General features: G+C 44.1%; 3 protein-coding genes across 5 annotated transcripts; 1 reads left to right on the top strand and 2 right to left on the bottom strand.

Annotated features, from left to right (window-relative positions):
* Nucleotides 1–335: 335 nt before the first annotated feature.
* LOC119217708 (protein Wiz-like) lies at nt 336–6,732 on the bottom strand. Of its 2 annotated transcripts, none has more exons than XM_037471572.2 (9): nt 6,452–6,732; nt 5,333–5,392; nt 4,538–5,026; nt 3,625–4,356; nt 3,135–3,485; nt 2,479–2,693; nt 2,207–2,387; nt 1,963–2,119; nt 336–1,079 (listed from the first exon to the last, which is right to left on the bottom strand). In XM_037471572.2, the coding sequence occupies exons 2-9, from the start codon at nt 5,355–5,357 to the stop codon at nt 923–925; spliced, it is 2,307 nt and encodes a 768-aa protein (XP_037327469.2). In that variant the 5' UTR covers nt 5,358–5,392; nt 6,452–6,732; the 3' UTR covers nt 336–922. The 2 variants fall into 2 exon arrangements, with proteins under 2 accessions (XP_037327469.2, XP_037327468.2); XM_037471571.2 differs by having other exon boundaries at nt 6,448–6,731.
* Nucleotides 6,733–8,381: 1,649 nt separating this feature from the next.
* On the top strand, nt 8,382–11,891 carry prdx2 (peroxiredoxin 2). The gene is made up of 6 exons (XM_037471645.2): nt 8,382–8,535; nt 9,465–9,584; nt 9,674–9,827; nt 10,379–10,501; nt 10,865–10,995; nt 11,528–11,891. The coding sequence occupies exons 2-6, from the start codon at nt 9,482–9,484 to the stop codon at nt 11,608–11,610; spliced, it is 594 nt and encodes a 197-aa protein (XP_037327542.1). The 5' UTR covers nt 8,382–8,535; nt 9,465–9,481; the 3' UTR covers nt 11,611–11,891.
* An 863-nt stretch (nt 11,892–12,754) lies between these two features.
* Nucleotides 12,755–14,793, bottom strand: LOC119217742 (transcription factor JunB-like). Of its 2 annotated transcripts, XM_037471629.2 has the most exons (2): nt 14,252–14,793; nt 12,755–14,017 (listed from the first exon to the last, which is right to left on the bottom strand). In XM_037471629.2, the coding sequence occupies exon 2, from the start codon at nt 13,977–13,979 to the stop codon at nt 13,098–13,100; it is 882 nt and encodes a 293-aa protein (XP_037327526.1). In that variant the 5' UTR covers nt 13,980–14,017; nt 14,252–14,793; the 3' UTR covers nt 12,755–13,097. The 2 variants fall into 2 exon arrangements, with proteins under 2 accessions (XP_037327526.1, XP_037327525.1); XM_037471628.2 differs by having other exon boundaries at nt 12,755–14,793.
* Nucleotides 14,794–15,134: the final 341 nt, after the last annotated feature.

Consider the following 15,134-nt stretch of genomic DNA (forward strand, 5'->3'; position numbering starts at 1 on the left):
GAAAAGCATATATAAAAGACTAGAATAGAAGCTGCAATGAATATTAAAAAGGATTAGAGAGGACAAATTGGGGTGAATGGAGATGAAGATCAATATATTGGATTGTATAGTTGACAGGACGATGTAGATCTGCTGGCTATCTGGACTATTTGTAATGTTTCGACAGTGAGGGCCCTGCGGTGAATATTGTTATCATTTGTCCATTAATTTGTAAAAAAATAACTAATCAGGTTGTTTTAATACAAGACACTATTTAATTAATACAAGAGTTAAAAAAACATGTAAAAAACCCATTAAAAACAACACAGTGTTTAAATATATACCTGAAGAAAGTGTCAATATATATTTTTTATTACTTATTATTTCCAGAATTGTTTTGTTATTTCCTATCTATGTTTTCTTATTCAAAAGCATTTTCATTTACGAAAAAGAGAGAATCGATCCAGATTCATGGTAAAACACCTTAAAAAATAAATTCATAGAACAAGACTGATTAAAAAAGCTGGACAAACACACCCGTCTACACCCAGATCATTTTTTCAGTGTCCGACATTAAATAATGACAAATTCAATATATCTGATTCAAACACATTTACAACATCTATACAAATGGGGGCAAGTGTGAGCAGGAGGAGGAAAGCAGTGGAAATAAAAATGAGGGATGAACCGTCTTTCAATATCAACCCCAAAACATCCAGTGATCTGTATTGTAATCTATTGTATTCAGTGGATTTTACCTGACGGGATTTGCTGCTTCCCTCATACGGCTCATGCTCGCCCTCTACAGGACAAACACAGTAACATCACATTGCACTGACAGTATTTCACCTCAAAGTAGACATTAAGCCTTTTTCTTGACTATGCCTTGATATGTAAAAAACGACGACGGTGTTTAATGTGAACTGCAGACAGACTTTGTGGACTACACGGCGACAGGAGGGGCGAGTGCTGGAGCTGCCACCGGGGCAGCCGGAGGAGAAGCTTTGCCTTTGTAGCCCAGCGACAGGATGTGTTTCTGCAGGTGTGTGATCCATCTCCCTTGAACCGACAGCGGCCCATGAAACACTTCCTCACAGAACCTGAACAGAAGCACAAGGGGGGAAGAACGATGTTAGCTGGGTTAAATAAGGAACAATTTCATGAAGATGTAATTTAACAGAGTACAGCTGGGTTGCATAGAAATATTTACTGGTTATCATTTATCCCAAATACGTTTTTGTTTTTTTTACCGACTGAATTATGATTATTAGTTTTTGTCGTGCTTCTCTTTTTTGTTAAGGATGTTAAAACTGCACATTTCATGGAACTTTGTGTTCTAACTTCTCTTCACTGAGTGAAATATTCAAATTCTACGAATGAAAAAAAATGTGTCTTTTTTCTGCCTTTTGAATGAATCAATTCAAATTGACTCCATGAGATACCGCAAGATCTCCAGCTTTTTTGTTGCATTGTGTAGCTTTGTGTGGAGTGTATTCTCTATAGACAAATGTGTATAATCACACAAATATGTATTCTAGTTCTTGAACAAAATACCTGAATTCATTAATACGCTTACGCCTGGATTTCTTCCCACTGAACTACAGTCAAACGACTTTGGTTGATTAAAAGTCTGCTGTCAGCCAGCTTGGTGACGGCAGGTTGTGAGCTGCTCCCCGCAGATGTTTCTGAAAGCTGTTAACTGAGGCGGAGTCGGAGTGGATTGGCTGAGTGAACGGTAACACGCCTCTCGAGTCTCGCTTCTAGTAGACACCCGAGTAGGATGCTGGCGACGCGAGCACACGCGCCTGCTTTGGGGCCTCATTGGATGTCATACTCGTCTCTTCCAGCCCTCGATTCTACGTCTCTGCTCACTTCTACCCGACAAGGCAAGCTGTTGAAAATGACCCTCGAGGTAACCCGCTTGCTCTGTTACTCCCAGCCCGGTCATTCAAAGGGGAACGTGACTCTTTGTTTTGTACTGACCTGCACTTGAGGGAGTAGACTTTGCCCACCAGTTTGACAAGAGGTGTAAGTGGGGGCTTTGGCAGCATAGCAGGGATGCTGCCGGACCGGGTTGGCTGCTGGGAACTGCCGTCCTGATTTTCTCCTCTCGCTGGGACACGTTTGGGTGGATGGACCCCTGAAACCACAAAGAAAGGGAAAACACGTTTAAACTTTTATTTAATCAATAACAGTATAACTGTATGAGGCTGTTTTCATCTCTGACCCCTTGGGGAGCGCATGCCGGGGTCGCCGTGTGCTGCAAAAGTCGGTGTGTGGCTGTTTGAGTGTCTGGATGGGCCCGCAGTCACACCCGGGTTCTCCCTGGCCCCCGGAGGCTTCAGGCTGCAGCCAGCGACAGAGTCAGAGTCTGTGGACAAAGACGGCGAGGCGGCACCTCTTTGGGACTGAAGCAAAATGAAGGTACATAAGAGGTGGAGTAACATTGCTTGTATGTATCCTGAAACCCTTTGAAGCATATTTTAGAGCACAGCCCACCTTCTTGATGTACAGGTCTCCTATGCGATAGCGCTGGGTTATTGCTGCCACCTTGGCCGGGTCCCTGCGGATCAACTCACTGAGCAGCTCGATCGGCGAGCTCGCTCCGTCTGCCTTCCATTCGATGATCCCCAGCTGGCGGAGGTGCGCTCGGGCGTGACTGGCCAGGGCCTTGCGGTTTTCAAAGTCGAAGCCACAAAGCTCACAGGATGCGTCTGACACAGAAAGGACGAAGGTCAGTATCTGGTAGACGTGTCTCTTCCAAGATGTTATAATTTTGTTGTTACATTTTGATTCGTGCTATAATTTCCACCTTTTTATCCGACCCTGAAATATACATGTGTGTTTTAGGGAGTGTCGGTAGAATCAGTGAAATAGTTTAAAAGCGGAGAGCAAAGTACTCACATGAAAATAAACTAATCCAAATTTTGATATCATTTTTGTTCCTACTTACCATGTAAATCTGGCCACTGCAGTTTTAAACACCGCTTTCTAGTGAGCATTCAAGGTGTGTTTGATTTATACGACAGAGTTTAAAAAGATTGAATCCTAAAATAAACACATCACAGAATACAGTGTGGCTCACCATCTTATAACAACATGGTTGTAAAATGATTAAAGTAATCATCTGCTTTACAGTGTGGTGATTATACTACCGGTGTGTGAGGCCACATTCTTTCCAGACGGGGATTTCTCCTTCATGGAATAATCCAGAGGTGCTGTGGCGGGGCTGGCGGTCGGTTCTCCCGGCCGCGGGATGTCGTGGGACCTTCTGGAACCTTGCTGGGTCCACGAGGCTTTGCCCGATGACCTGGTGGGCACAGACACTTTCTTGCCTTCATCACCACGTATCATGACCTCTTTGAGGAGATCAATCGGCGACGTTCTGATCGACCAGGTGAGGCCGAGCTGGCGCAGATGGGCGCGGGCGTGGCATGACAGGGCTTTGCGGGTCTCAAACAGCTGGCCACAGAAATTGCAAAGGACTGTGGGCGGGGATTGTCCGTCTGCAGAATGGCGGGAGGGGAAATAAAAAGGATGAATCCATACATTGGTTTACACATTAAAACAAACAAAGGAACGCATTTTAAAATAAGATGGTCTTTATTGCCAGCTACTTCTTCTTTTTTCTTCTATTTACTCTACCTGCATTCGAAGGCGTTAAAGCAGCGGGGGAGTTCTGCGTGGGAGAGTTGCTGGTAGTGCCGGATCCCTGGGGTTGAACAAACACTTCAACCTCCACAGGCTCAGGCTTAGGCTTCCTAAGGAGGGGGTCAACAGCTAGCCGGAAGCCTTTCTTAGCCTTTGGGGCCTTGCTGAAAGGAGACCGGGCGCTCTTTGCTGGGCTTGAGGCGAGAGACGTGGCTGCGGACGGACTGGTTGCACTGTTCATTTTGGTAGGCTCTATGGCTTCCAGCATGCCACTGCTGACCAGTTCTTGGACAGCTTCAATTGCAGAGCTTTTCCCCAGCAGGTCACCCACTCCAATCTGACGCAGGTGAGCGCGTGCGTGAATGGCCAGGCCTTTGCGATTCTCAAACTTTTCCCTGCACAGAACACAGGTGAAGTCCTCTGCCGCTTTAGGCCGTTTGCTGGGTGCGGACGCGGCATCAGAGGATCGATTGAAGGGTCGTTTAGAGGCGGATTTAGAGGGATTGTTGGAGGTGCTCGCTCCCTTCTGCTGCTCGTTGCCGATGGGCTTGAGATCCTCCTCTTCCATGATTTGGTAAAGCAATTGAATTGGGCTTCCCTTGATGTCGTTGTCGGGGATTCCAATCTGGCGCAGATGTGCCCGAGCATGACTGGACAGGCCTTTACGTGTCCCATACCAGCAGCCACAGAGTTGACACACATGGACCTCATTTTTGGGGTCTGGCGCTGCAAGAATGAAGAAAAGTGAGTGAAAGGATCCTATTTGTGTTAACCGTTTAACAAAATAAATATGTTACATTACTAACTACCCGTCACAAAATCAAATGTGGTACCTGGGTGTTTGAGCTCAGCCTTGCTCCCACAGATACATTAGATATTTATTTTAACATCCATAATTCCGTCCTACCTAAGGAGATGGGCGCGTCAGTTTCCAGTGGCGCCCACAGCGGCTTGGTTTTGGTTTGGCGCTGTAACAATGAGCTGCTGCCTTCACTTGTCCTGGACTCAACCGACCCAAGACCAGACGGGTTGAGAGAGGTCGTTGACTCTTTCAGTCGGGCCGGAGATCCCTGATGATCCGTCTTTTCTGATGTTTTAATGACTGCGCTCCCCGCTTTGCCGGACACAGTCTTGTCCTCTGGTGCTGAAGTTTTCCCGGACTCCAGCTGGGATGCTTTTTTTGGGGTGTTCGGGCGAGACACAGACAACGCTTTGAAATCAGGGATGGAGTCACCTTTCTCCTGCATGAGCTGGTAGAGCAGTTCAATGGGAGCACCGCTGCTTTCTGACAACGTGACACCAAGCTGCCGTAGGTGGAGGCGGGCGTGGCTGGATAGCCCTCGTCGTGTCTCAAAGATCGTTCCGCACACCTCACAAATGACTGAGGCTGCAGTTGCTGTTGGAAAGTTCAGATGGGAGTTTGTCATCACAACTTTAAGTCTCTACGACAAGAACAATCCTGAAGATTGTTTTGTAATGAGAGGATTAAGCTGTTAAGCTGAGACAGACTTGACAACCTTTACTTATGTCAAAATTCTAAAAAAAATGTAGGAGCAATGAACGCTAATCTGCTCCAATATATCTTGGACTCTACCGATCAAGGACTAGAAAGTTTAGAGCAATTATATAAATGATCAAGAACCTCTCATAACAATGCATATGTTGTATTAATTAGTTGCTCGTTCATGACAGTGTCTCCTACCTTGTGTATCCATGGCTGCTGACATTTAGGTGGGTTTGTTTTGAGGTTTGGAAGAGTTGACTGCAAATTAAGAGCAGAAAAAAGCAAGATGATTATATAAATTCCCACCTATTTTTCTATACAACCTTGTTAAATGTGTCAAAAGATAAATAAGTATGGGATCTTTTTCATACCCAGTAAGATTTTGGTCTTAAGATGTGTTCTCCAAAGACGTAAAACATTTTTTAAATTCTTTTTCAGCTCAAATAATTTTTATTTTAATGTTAATACCCTATTTTCCTCCTTAAAATGCAGTACTAATGTTCAGCCCGACGTCATTAAGTTAATTTGACAGCTCGTGTTACTGGTGGTAACCTGGTACGCAGCAGCACCCTATTCATTCAATAGCGGTGCAGTCCGCAGCAGCCTGGATCATCAGAGGGTGTCTTATTACTACTGCTTAATGACCAGAAGTGTGGTGACGGTGGAGACACTAAAGTGTCCACCTCATCAAGGCTCTAGGCTCTAGAGCCTGGGGTTCCGTGTTGTCCATGGTCTGCTCTTACTGACTTTTAGTCAAATGTGAACTTTGACCTCATGACGTCACAGAATAAACAGAATAACCTGTTTGTACCTAGGTTATGCAGTTCAATCGATTATTTATATACAGTTTCACCGACAGAATTTACCTTGACCTGTAATGCTTTTTAGAGTGGAAGTCCAACTGTAGCTCACTACAACGAGACACGATTCTAATATCGCGACATCTTTTTGTTGCCCGTTAAAAAATGAGAATGGATTGCAACTTGAAATGTTATTCACAGAGAATCGTCTCTATTTATAATAGTACCATTCGTATTACAAACTCTAGTAGAGCATAACCCAATAGGGTACCTATTAACTTTAAATATAAAATTGTAGGTGGCTGAACGTATGCTGTGTTAAAGCTAACTTAACGTTAGGTTAACGTTATCGCTGTTGCACCCTTTGTTTTGATCCGGAAGAATGCTTACGTTAGCTACATGCTAGCTCACGTTACACGTTCTTTTTTAGCGAAACAGTGACTAAATACATATTCTACGCCATTGAATGGAAACTAAACGACACTTGTCCAATGTAAATAGAGGTTAATTTACCTACAAGGTTGAACACATTGCCTCAGTAATGTTACATCTGTTTCAAGCTTTGACCACAAGCTTTGAGGAAGTTGGGGTCCTTTCATTTCCGGTGAGCAATGTTTTCAAATTAAATTAACTAAGGCTATTACAACAGAGCTGTAACTATTGTCCCTTCCAAGAGTCACATCCCATGATTAATGTTACTGAAGGGATTTCTGACCACTGTCCAATGCTGTATCAGGAAAACTCACAATGTTAAAAACTACCGAGGAAATACAGTAAGTAACTGGTAATACCAAACAACCTTTTATAATTATAGAAGTCTTAGCTGACCATTTTAGCCAAAGTTTATAACAATTACGGATTGTTTGATTGTTTAGCAACAAGCATTTTTGCATCTTTGTAAGAAAGATATTCTTATAAATAATTATAAAGATAGCGACATGTGATATTTTGGGCGAACGTGAACTGAACGTATTGTATTAATGCCCGATGAACGTTACTGTGAACTCGTTCATTCTGGTGTTTATGAACGGCACGTTCTTCAGGTTAACATCGTTCAATAGGGTGCCAGATTTCTATAGAAAACACACCGTAAACGCGCCTTAATAAGTAGCGGAAAAAACACCCAATCTGGCAACACCAGCCTCCAGTAGTTTTCATGAGCTGTATGCCAAAATCATCAGTATTAAAACAATAAAAGACCTGAAATATTTCAGTTGGTGTGCAATGAATCTAAAATATATGAAAGTTTAATTTTTATCATTAGATTATGGAAAATAATGAACTGGTGTTCTATGGAGGACTAAAAGTGCCACAATTAAGTAAATAAATACACAATTAAATAATTACTTAAATGTCTTATTAATTAATTAAAATTAGAATTAAATACATAAATGTGTAATTAAATGTGTCATTAATTAATTAAAATACAGATTCATTTTATAAAAAATACATATTTCACTATTTACATTTACATTTCATGATCCTGCGATGCAGTGCTTCATGAATTACTTAAAACTGTCAAACTGACCCATCAAAGTCAGTGGGCGGGGCTAACGTGAATCCAGTCTGACCTGGCCACGGCAGTATTTTGTTCCTGGCCCAAACTCTTTGTGGCATATAGATGGCCACCATAAGCTCATCAGGTCAGTGATATTAGCAGATAAACAATGCATCTTTCTAAATGTTTCATTACAATTCATGTGTTTGCAACAGGTGGAGATTTGTTGTCCACGGTGGGGTGGATGGATTCAGTCGTTTAGTAGCTCTGCATCAATCCAGTATCCGGAATTGATTTGTCTTGACTTGATACACAGGGTAACCAATCAGGCGTTAGGTTCCGCCTACCAACTTTTGATGGGTCAGTTTGACAGTTTTAAGTAATTCATGAAGCACTGCAACGCAGGATCATGAAATGTAAATGTAAATAGTGAAATAAGTATATATGTATTTTTACATAACATGAATCTGTATTTGAATTAATTAATGACACATTTATTAACACATTTATGTATTTAATTCTATTTTTAATTAATTAATGACACATTTAAGCAATTATTTAATGATGTGTTTATTTATTTAATTGTGGCACTTTTAGTCCTCCATAGTGTTCAGGTTGTTAGAGTATTGTATTGTGTTTAAATTCACATAAATATGAGAAAATGTTCTGTTGGTTTTAATAGAATAAAACGTGATTATAAGTTAGATGCGACTAAAATTGTATGTTGTAAAAAAGTCAATTGTCAATAGAATAAATAAATATACAGATGTGGACTATCATGTGATATGGATCAAAGCTCTAGAACAGCTTCTAGATGGATTTGAAATAAACTTTCCCCTGTTATAGTTATAGTATAAATTATATAAGTTAATGTCTGCTTTTAATTTCTTTCCAATCAAGTAACTTGGTTCACCTGCCATCAAGTTAACACAGAACTTACGCACTACCTTTACTTTGAAATAAACAGTTTACTTCCGGGAAGCAAACTTTGCCCCGCCTCCGTTTTGCACTAAATTGTCCCTTCCCTCTTCTGACTGCTCCCCCTGCCAGCAGCGGACCGCGACCACTCTGCAAAAGTTCTCCTTGGCTCCACTTAGCGACGGGTGAGTGTTAAAGTGTGCGTCCGGTTGACCTGTCACACGTTCACGGTGCGTTGCGTCGGCTCCGCCGAAAAATAAGACGTTTTTCCTGGAAGAGAGAGAGGCAACAAAGAGGCCCGTCCCCTAACGTGAGATCAAGCTAATGTTAAGCTAGCCGGGCGGTCGCTCTCCTCCTTCTCAAGTATTTGGGCCTTTTTTCTGCCCTTTTCTTTGTCCCAGTTCTGCAGCTGGAGGGGTCGATGGCTCCCTCGCTGTGTTCCACATTTATTCCATTATAAAAAAGCAACTCATTTCCAATTCAAAGATCTGACCTAAAACGCTGAACTTTGACCACGCCAGGTCCGCTACTGTGGAATCTAACGTCATATCTGTAAAATAATAAAGGGATTGTAAGCGTTTGACTGAATATTGCCGGGTTCTCTTTGTGCAAACAATGGGCATTGTACACAGTGTGAACTTTGCTATTTAAAGGAATAATCACTGCGTTGGCAGCTTCCAAGGCCTGGTTGGCGCAATACTTTGTTAACTGTATAAACGAGTTGATTTCCGGCATTTCTATAAAATTGTACGGATTAAAGATTTTATTTTTAATATACATTTTTCTAATTAAAGCCTTTCTATCAGACATAAACGTATCCTCGGTGTTTTTCTTTTTAACGTATCATGGTTACGTAAGCTTCTTAAACGGCTATTGTTCCCCCGCGGACCCAACATGACTCGCATGTGACTTGACAGTTTTTTTTTCTATCCGAGCAAGCTTTGAGTTGTGCACCAAATTGTCTAAAGAGCCGTAAAACCTAGTTGTGCCTTTTTTAAAGCCCAGAGCTCAAGTTATTTTGAACTTGTGTTCAGGATGTCAGACCTCCCCCAGCTGCTCTGATCTAGTGGCTTCAATCATTTTCTGGTAACCGCATGTGCTGTGTCTCCTTCAGGCCTTGCAACCATCACCATGTCCTCTGGAAATGCTAAGATCGGCCAGCCTGCCCCAGACTTCAAAGCCACCGCTGTAGTTGATGGACAGTTCAAGGACATCAAGCTGTCAGACTACAAAGGTAACACGGGTGTTATTTCATAAAGAATATTTTATGTCATGTCTTGTGTGGGTTGATCAGAATCGATGCGTATCTCCTGTTCTCCTCAGGAAAGTATGTGATCTTCTTCTTCTACCCACTGGACTTCACCTTTGTGTGTCCCACTGAGATCGTGGCTTTCAGTGACCGTGCAGAGGAATTCCGTAGTATCGGCTGTGAGGTGATCGGCTGCTCTGTAGACTCTCACTTCAGTCACTTGGCATGGTGAGAGACTTGGTGGCCTGAATTCTTTTTTGGGGGCGGGGTAGGGTTGCAGGTGACCTCAGCCTGTTAGGTGCTTCTGTTTTTTCAAAGAGCAAAACCGGTCTTTCCACAAATAATACAAGAATAACAAACAAAACCCATCTGTTGGAGACTAAACATAAGCATTCCTTTTGAGGAAAGACTCCAGTTTAACTATTTCTGTCATTGACCTACTTCAAGGTTGGTCTTCACTGGGAACTATGTAGGAAAATATAAATATTTTGAAATAACTGAGATCAAGACACTGTAAGTTGGCAACTTCTTTGCGCTCCGCTTCGAGAAACCGTTTTCGGGAGATCTGAAGCAGCAGAGTTTATCTCATGTCACTGTGCTGCTCTGCGTGGTCTTGATAAGTCCTGAGGTAACAGCCTCTGCTCTGCGTCTTGATGCGAGTTGGCTTGTGGTCCACGCTTAAAGAACAGTGCATCAGAAGTAAGGCTAGTACTGTCTTGTCGGTGTGCTCTATATATAGAATTTGGATATGCCATTTACATTGTATTTATTCTCAACAGGATCAACACCCCGAGGAAGCAAGGAGGTCTGGGTAACATGAAAATCCCCCTTGTGGCAGACCTCACCAAAACAATCTCCAGAGACTATGGTGTGCTGAAGGAAGACGACGGCATCGCTTACAGGTCGCAAAAAACGGTCTTTGTCGTTACTGTTTTTTAGCCAAATGCCAGCGCGCTCTCTGGTCAATTTTTAAAATAATTTTTCTGAAAAATGTCATATGACACAAATATATATTTATTCTTTCTGTGGTACAAAATGCCCCCACCTGGTTTAAAGGGTTGGTTCGATTCAACACAAACTACCTAACCTATTGAAGCGTTGGACCACTACCACATTAAAGTCTACTTCAAAGGAGATTTGTGTCCATTGAGGGAGAACCATAACATACAAATCTAACTTTGCTGCTGGTTTATTTCAGGACACAAGTCACCAAAGATCAGAAATGGCTGTCGTGCAATACTTAATTCTTAGTTTGTGTCTTTCAGGGGTCTGTTTGTGATTGATGACAAGGGCATCTTGAGGCAGATCACAATCAATGACTTGCCCGTGGGTCGCTCTGTGGATGAGACTCTGCGCCTGGTCCAGGCCTTCAAGCACACTGACAAACATGGAGAGGGTGAGTAAAATCCCTGTTAATACTGCAGCTAGTTGTTTGGGCTTCAGAAATGCATGCAAATACACAATGCTTGTGTGGTTACTCCTTCTTTAAGCTCTTTTATACAGGGAACAAAAAATGCATTTGTAACTAAATGATTTTAATTATGTTGAAGGCTTTTGCTTGTGCACTTATTTTTCTGTTGTTTTGTTAAGACCAGAGGGTTTGATCGTTCCTCTTTAACCCTCTGTGGTACACAGTGCGGCACATCAGCCACATGGATTATTGTGTGCTGTAGTTTGTCTCGTCTTGATCTCACAAGCTTCTATTATAAACTTTTCATTGCATGCGTTTGAGATACTATGTATGGCACAGTTACCATGTAAAGTAGTAGTTCATAAAACGTGTATAAATGAGGTTGTTTGGATACAGCCTTAAGTTAATGGTTTATCCTCGGGGGTATTCACACATGTACTTTGTTCTTGGAACATGTCATGTTCACGGTCCCTCCCACCATGCTAAACTTTGTTCCTTCTCTTTCCCCCTCACACAGTGTGCCCTGCTGGCTGGAAACCTGGTAGCGATACAATCGTCCCAGACATTGAAAAGAGCAAAGTCTTTTTCTCCAAGCAGTGAATGTGAAGGTCTTCTAACTGACGTCCTAACTAGCACTTGCCTTCAGATGAGGTGTTCCTGTGAAGCAGTATATAATGGCGTCCGATCTAAAGTATTGAACCTGACAAAATGTCTTTTGTTGCAAATCTTTATCTTTGTACGTGCAGTGTATAATTGGTGAGCTGACCTTAGTCTCAAGCACTGAAACTATAATTCTGTTCCATTTTCCGAAAAAAAAGTTTTTCCTTGCTGTAATTTAATGGTTTGCTACCATCTTCATTAAAACAGTGGGTGAATAGTGACTTGTGTGTTTTGATTTTGTCTGACGAATGTAACGTTAGCAGAGAGATGTACAATATGTTGGGAATGTCGTTCCTATTGTGCCCTCTAGGTGGTGCCATGGTTCTTACTGGATCTGTTCATGGTGCCTACAAAACGTGGGAGAATTGATCCCACCAGACATTTGTGGAGTACGTTGGCGTATCAGTCGTGGGCTCCTCGCCTGAATACGTCACAATGTGGTGATGTGTTGGTTAATGTTGGAGTAACCAAGTTTGACTCAGCTCAACCATCTGCCAATACCAAATAGCCCGTAGTTCATTGGGAAAGACGGGATTGTTATCGACATTACTGTTCCAGCTTCAGATTCGTTCTCAAAGATTAGGACGTGAGTTTTGTTCTGCCTGTCAGGAACATTGGAAGATACCCTACACCACCCTGCGTCTTCTTACGTGAAAGCATTGCGTAATGAAATTTAAATCTGGATTTCTGAGTTTTAATCTATGGAACTTTTTTGTTCTCACGACTTGTTTTGAGAAATTGGAGGGGGGGGGGGGGGGGGGGGAACTCCCTTAACCCAAATACACCACTCATTGGCAAGCCTCTTCATTTACGCGGGCGCGCACCTTGTGGTGCTTGGGGGAGAACTCTGCGTGTCTGACGGGTAATGTGGGAGGGAGTTCCCGGAAACCTTTTCATTGTGTGACGTTTGACGGCATAACTGACCATATATGGAATGACGCGAGCACGTCAAACGGGAAACAATCCCACGCTGGGACGTCTCCAAACGTCAAGCGAAACTTAACCGCTGACAACACTGGTGTTAACGAGAATTACCGGAAAAACGTATGACCGTTGTAAATAACCTCAAGAAACAACACACCTCTCAGATCCAGAATTCATTTACTTAAATATATACTGTACAGGTAAAAAAAAAAGACTCGTCCGGATCAACCAGACGAACAAAAATAACTTACATAAGAATGTATCACAGATCGCAATTAAAGTCAAATGTAAACAGGTAAAGCCAAAACGACACTTTTAAAAACGTATTCAAAAATGCAGTGTTTTAGTCTCGTGTGATCTCTGCGGCGCCTCTTCCAGCAGACAAACCACGTTGGTCCAGTTCTCTCGTAAAGGGTGTATAAAGTTCATGTTCATTGGATTGTCAGTGCAGTTCTTGTCCAGTGTTTGTCTGTTTGTTGTTGTTCTAAAGTGCATTCGTTTCCTCAGTAAGACTTCACTTTGGGCGCTAACATGAGCTGGCACCCACTGCTCACGTGTGTCATGACTTTCTGCTTGAGTTGAGCCACCTGATCGCGCAGCACGGACGCCGTGTTCGACAGTCCGGCGTTGTCAGTCTTCAGCACTTTCACCTTGTCCTCCAGGCGAGAGATGCGCTCCAACTTGCGCCTGCGACACTTCGAGGCCGCGAGCCGGTTCCTCAGCCGCTTGCGCTCCGCTTTCATGCGGTCCTGGTTCTCCAAATCGATGGGGGACATCGGCGGAGACCCGTCGCTGCTGAGCATGTCCGGAACTGTCTGAGGCTCCTCTTTCAACCCGCCGAATCGCTGCGAGTGGATGCCCGCGCCGGCCAGGGAGTGCTGGAAATGGTGAGATCCGTGCGCAACGGCCTGCGGGTGGTGATGGTGAGGGAGGTGAGGGTGGTACTGGTGGTGCGGCAGGTAGCTGATGGTGGTGGAGGGATAGCTGGCCGCGGACGACAGACCGGGGTTGGTGCCGCAGCTGTTTAAGGTGGTGTACTCGAGCGCCTCTTGCTGCATCGACGAGCACACGACCCCTCCGCCGATGGACACGTTCGGAGGAGCCATCTGGTTCATTTTGTGCAGGTCGTCCAGTGCTTTGACGAAACCGTCCGCGAAGCCTTCCTGTTCCTCTGTGATGCCGCGGTTGTAGAGGAACTGGCCAGGCGTCGGCGTCGTAGTGATGACCCCGTTGCTGTTCTGGATGATCAGTCGCTCCAGTTCCGGAGATGCAAGCTTCAGTGAGCCCACGTCCACCGACCCGGCCGAATAGAAATCGCTATCGGCGCGCAGGTGCTGTGGCTTGAAGTTCGAGTTCCGATAAGAATCGGAGAAGTTCAAGTTCATATTCTGCTTATGCAGCTTGTAGTCTGGCAGGGCTGCGCCTGGATGGCCATAAGCAGAGAGAAACGAGTCGTCATAAAAAGGCTGTTCCATTATTGTGGACATATTTCAAAATACAAGTCAAATACAAGAGTGCGCTGCAAAGATGCTGCGTGGACACCCGAGGCTTTCGTGTCCCAGATTCTCCAGCACAAGTCCCGCCGAATTATTTTTACTGAAGACCAAAGCTATCAGAAACAGAGCAAAACTTCCAAAATAGTGGAACTGTACTGTACCAAGTCGTCGATTTGTGCCTTGAGTTGAATTCAAAGCGGAGTCCAGTGACTAACTCGGGTGTTTTGATTCCACGCGAGAATGTCTGTTTTTTTTTCTCTCTCTTTCGTTTTCTGCTCTCAAAACGAGCGCGTCTCGTGTTTCCTCTGTAGTGACAAGCGCCCACTCGCGCTCTCGCTCTTCTTATATCACCGGCGCCTCGTACGCTCCAGCCAGCCCGCTGATTGGCTGTCTCTCTCCCTCGCTCTCTCTCTCTCTCTGGTACCCGCCTCCGGGAAGTCAGACACCCTTTGCTGACGTCGTTGCCGGGATCATGGACCGCACACAGAAGAGGCCTGTCCGGCGTGGGGTGCGCGCCTCAACCCAGGTGAACGTGCGCAAAATAGCTGCAAGTGCACATCAACACTCCTTATTGTTTATGAACTGGTCAGTTTGAATGTGTCGCCCAGCTCAAAGACATCCAGAGAAAAATACTAAGTATAAGTAGCCTCTTCCAAATGGAGGTCTGTCGGGATACCTAAAACACTCTAACTAACAACCGCTTCGCCTTTCACTCTAATCAACAGACCCCAGCGGTGAGGATATATAGTCCTGTGCTGAGTCACGCCATCCAAGCTGATATCGGACAGTCCATATATGGGTATCCTGGCGCACCAGTTCCTCCCCGACAGGAGCGGGAAGCCAATCCCACGTTGGAGCGCTTCCAGCGCTCCGGGATGTGGGAGGCGGAGGAGGCGCGCTTGCGCGTCGGCCTCCACCCTGCAGGCAGGGAGAGGACGGCTAGGTGGCGTGAACTTTTGGGCGTGATGTCTTGAAAAATGCACGAAGGATACTGTCTGTCGGGCAAATGAGAACATGTGCTCGTATTTTAACCATATGTAAATG

The sequence above is a fragment of the Pungitius pungitius genome, chromosome 9, assembly GCF_949316345.1.
Source record: "Pungitius pungitius chromosome 9, fPunPun2.1, whole genome shotgun sequence".
Lineage (NCBI taxonomy): Eukaryota > Metazoa > Chordata > Actinopteri > Perciformes > Gasterosteidae > Pungitius > Pungitius pungitius.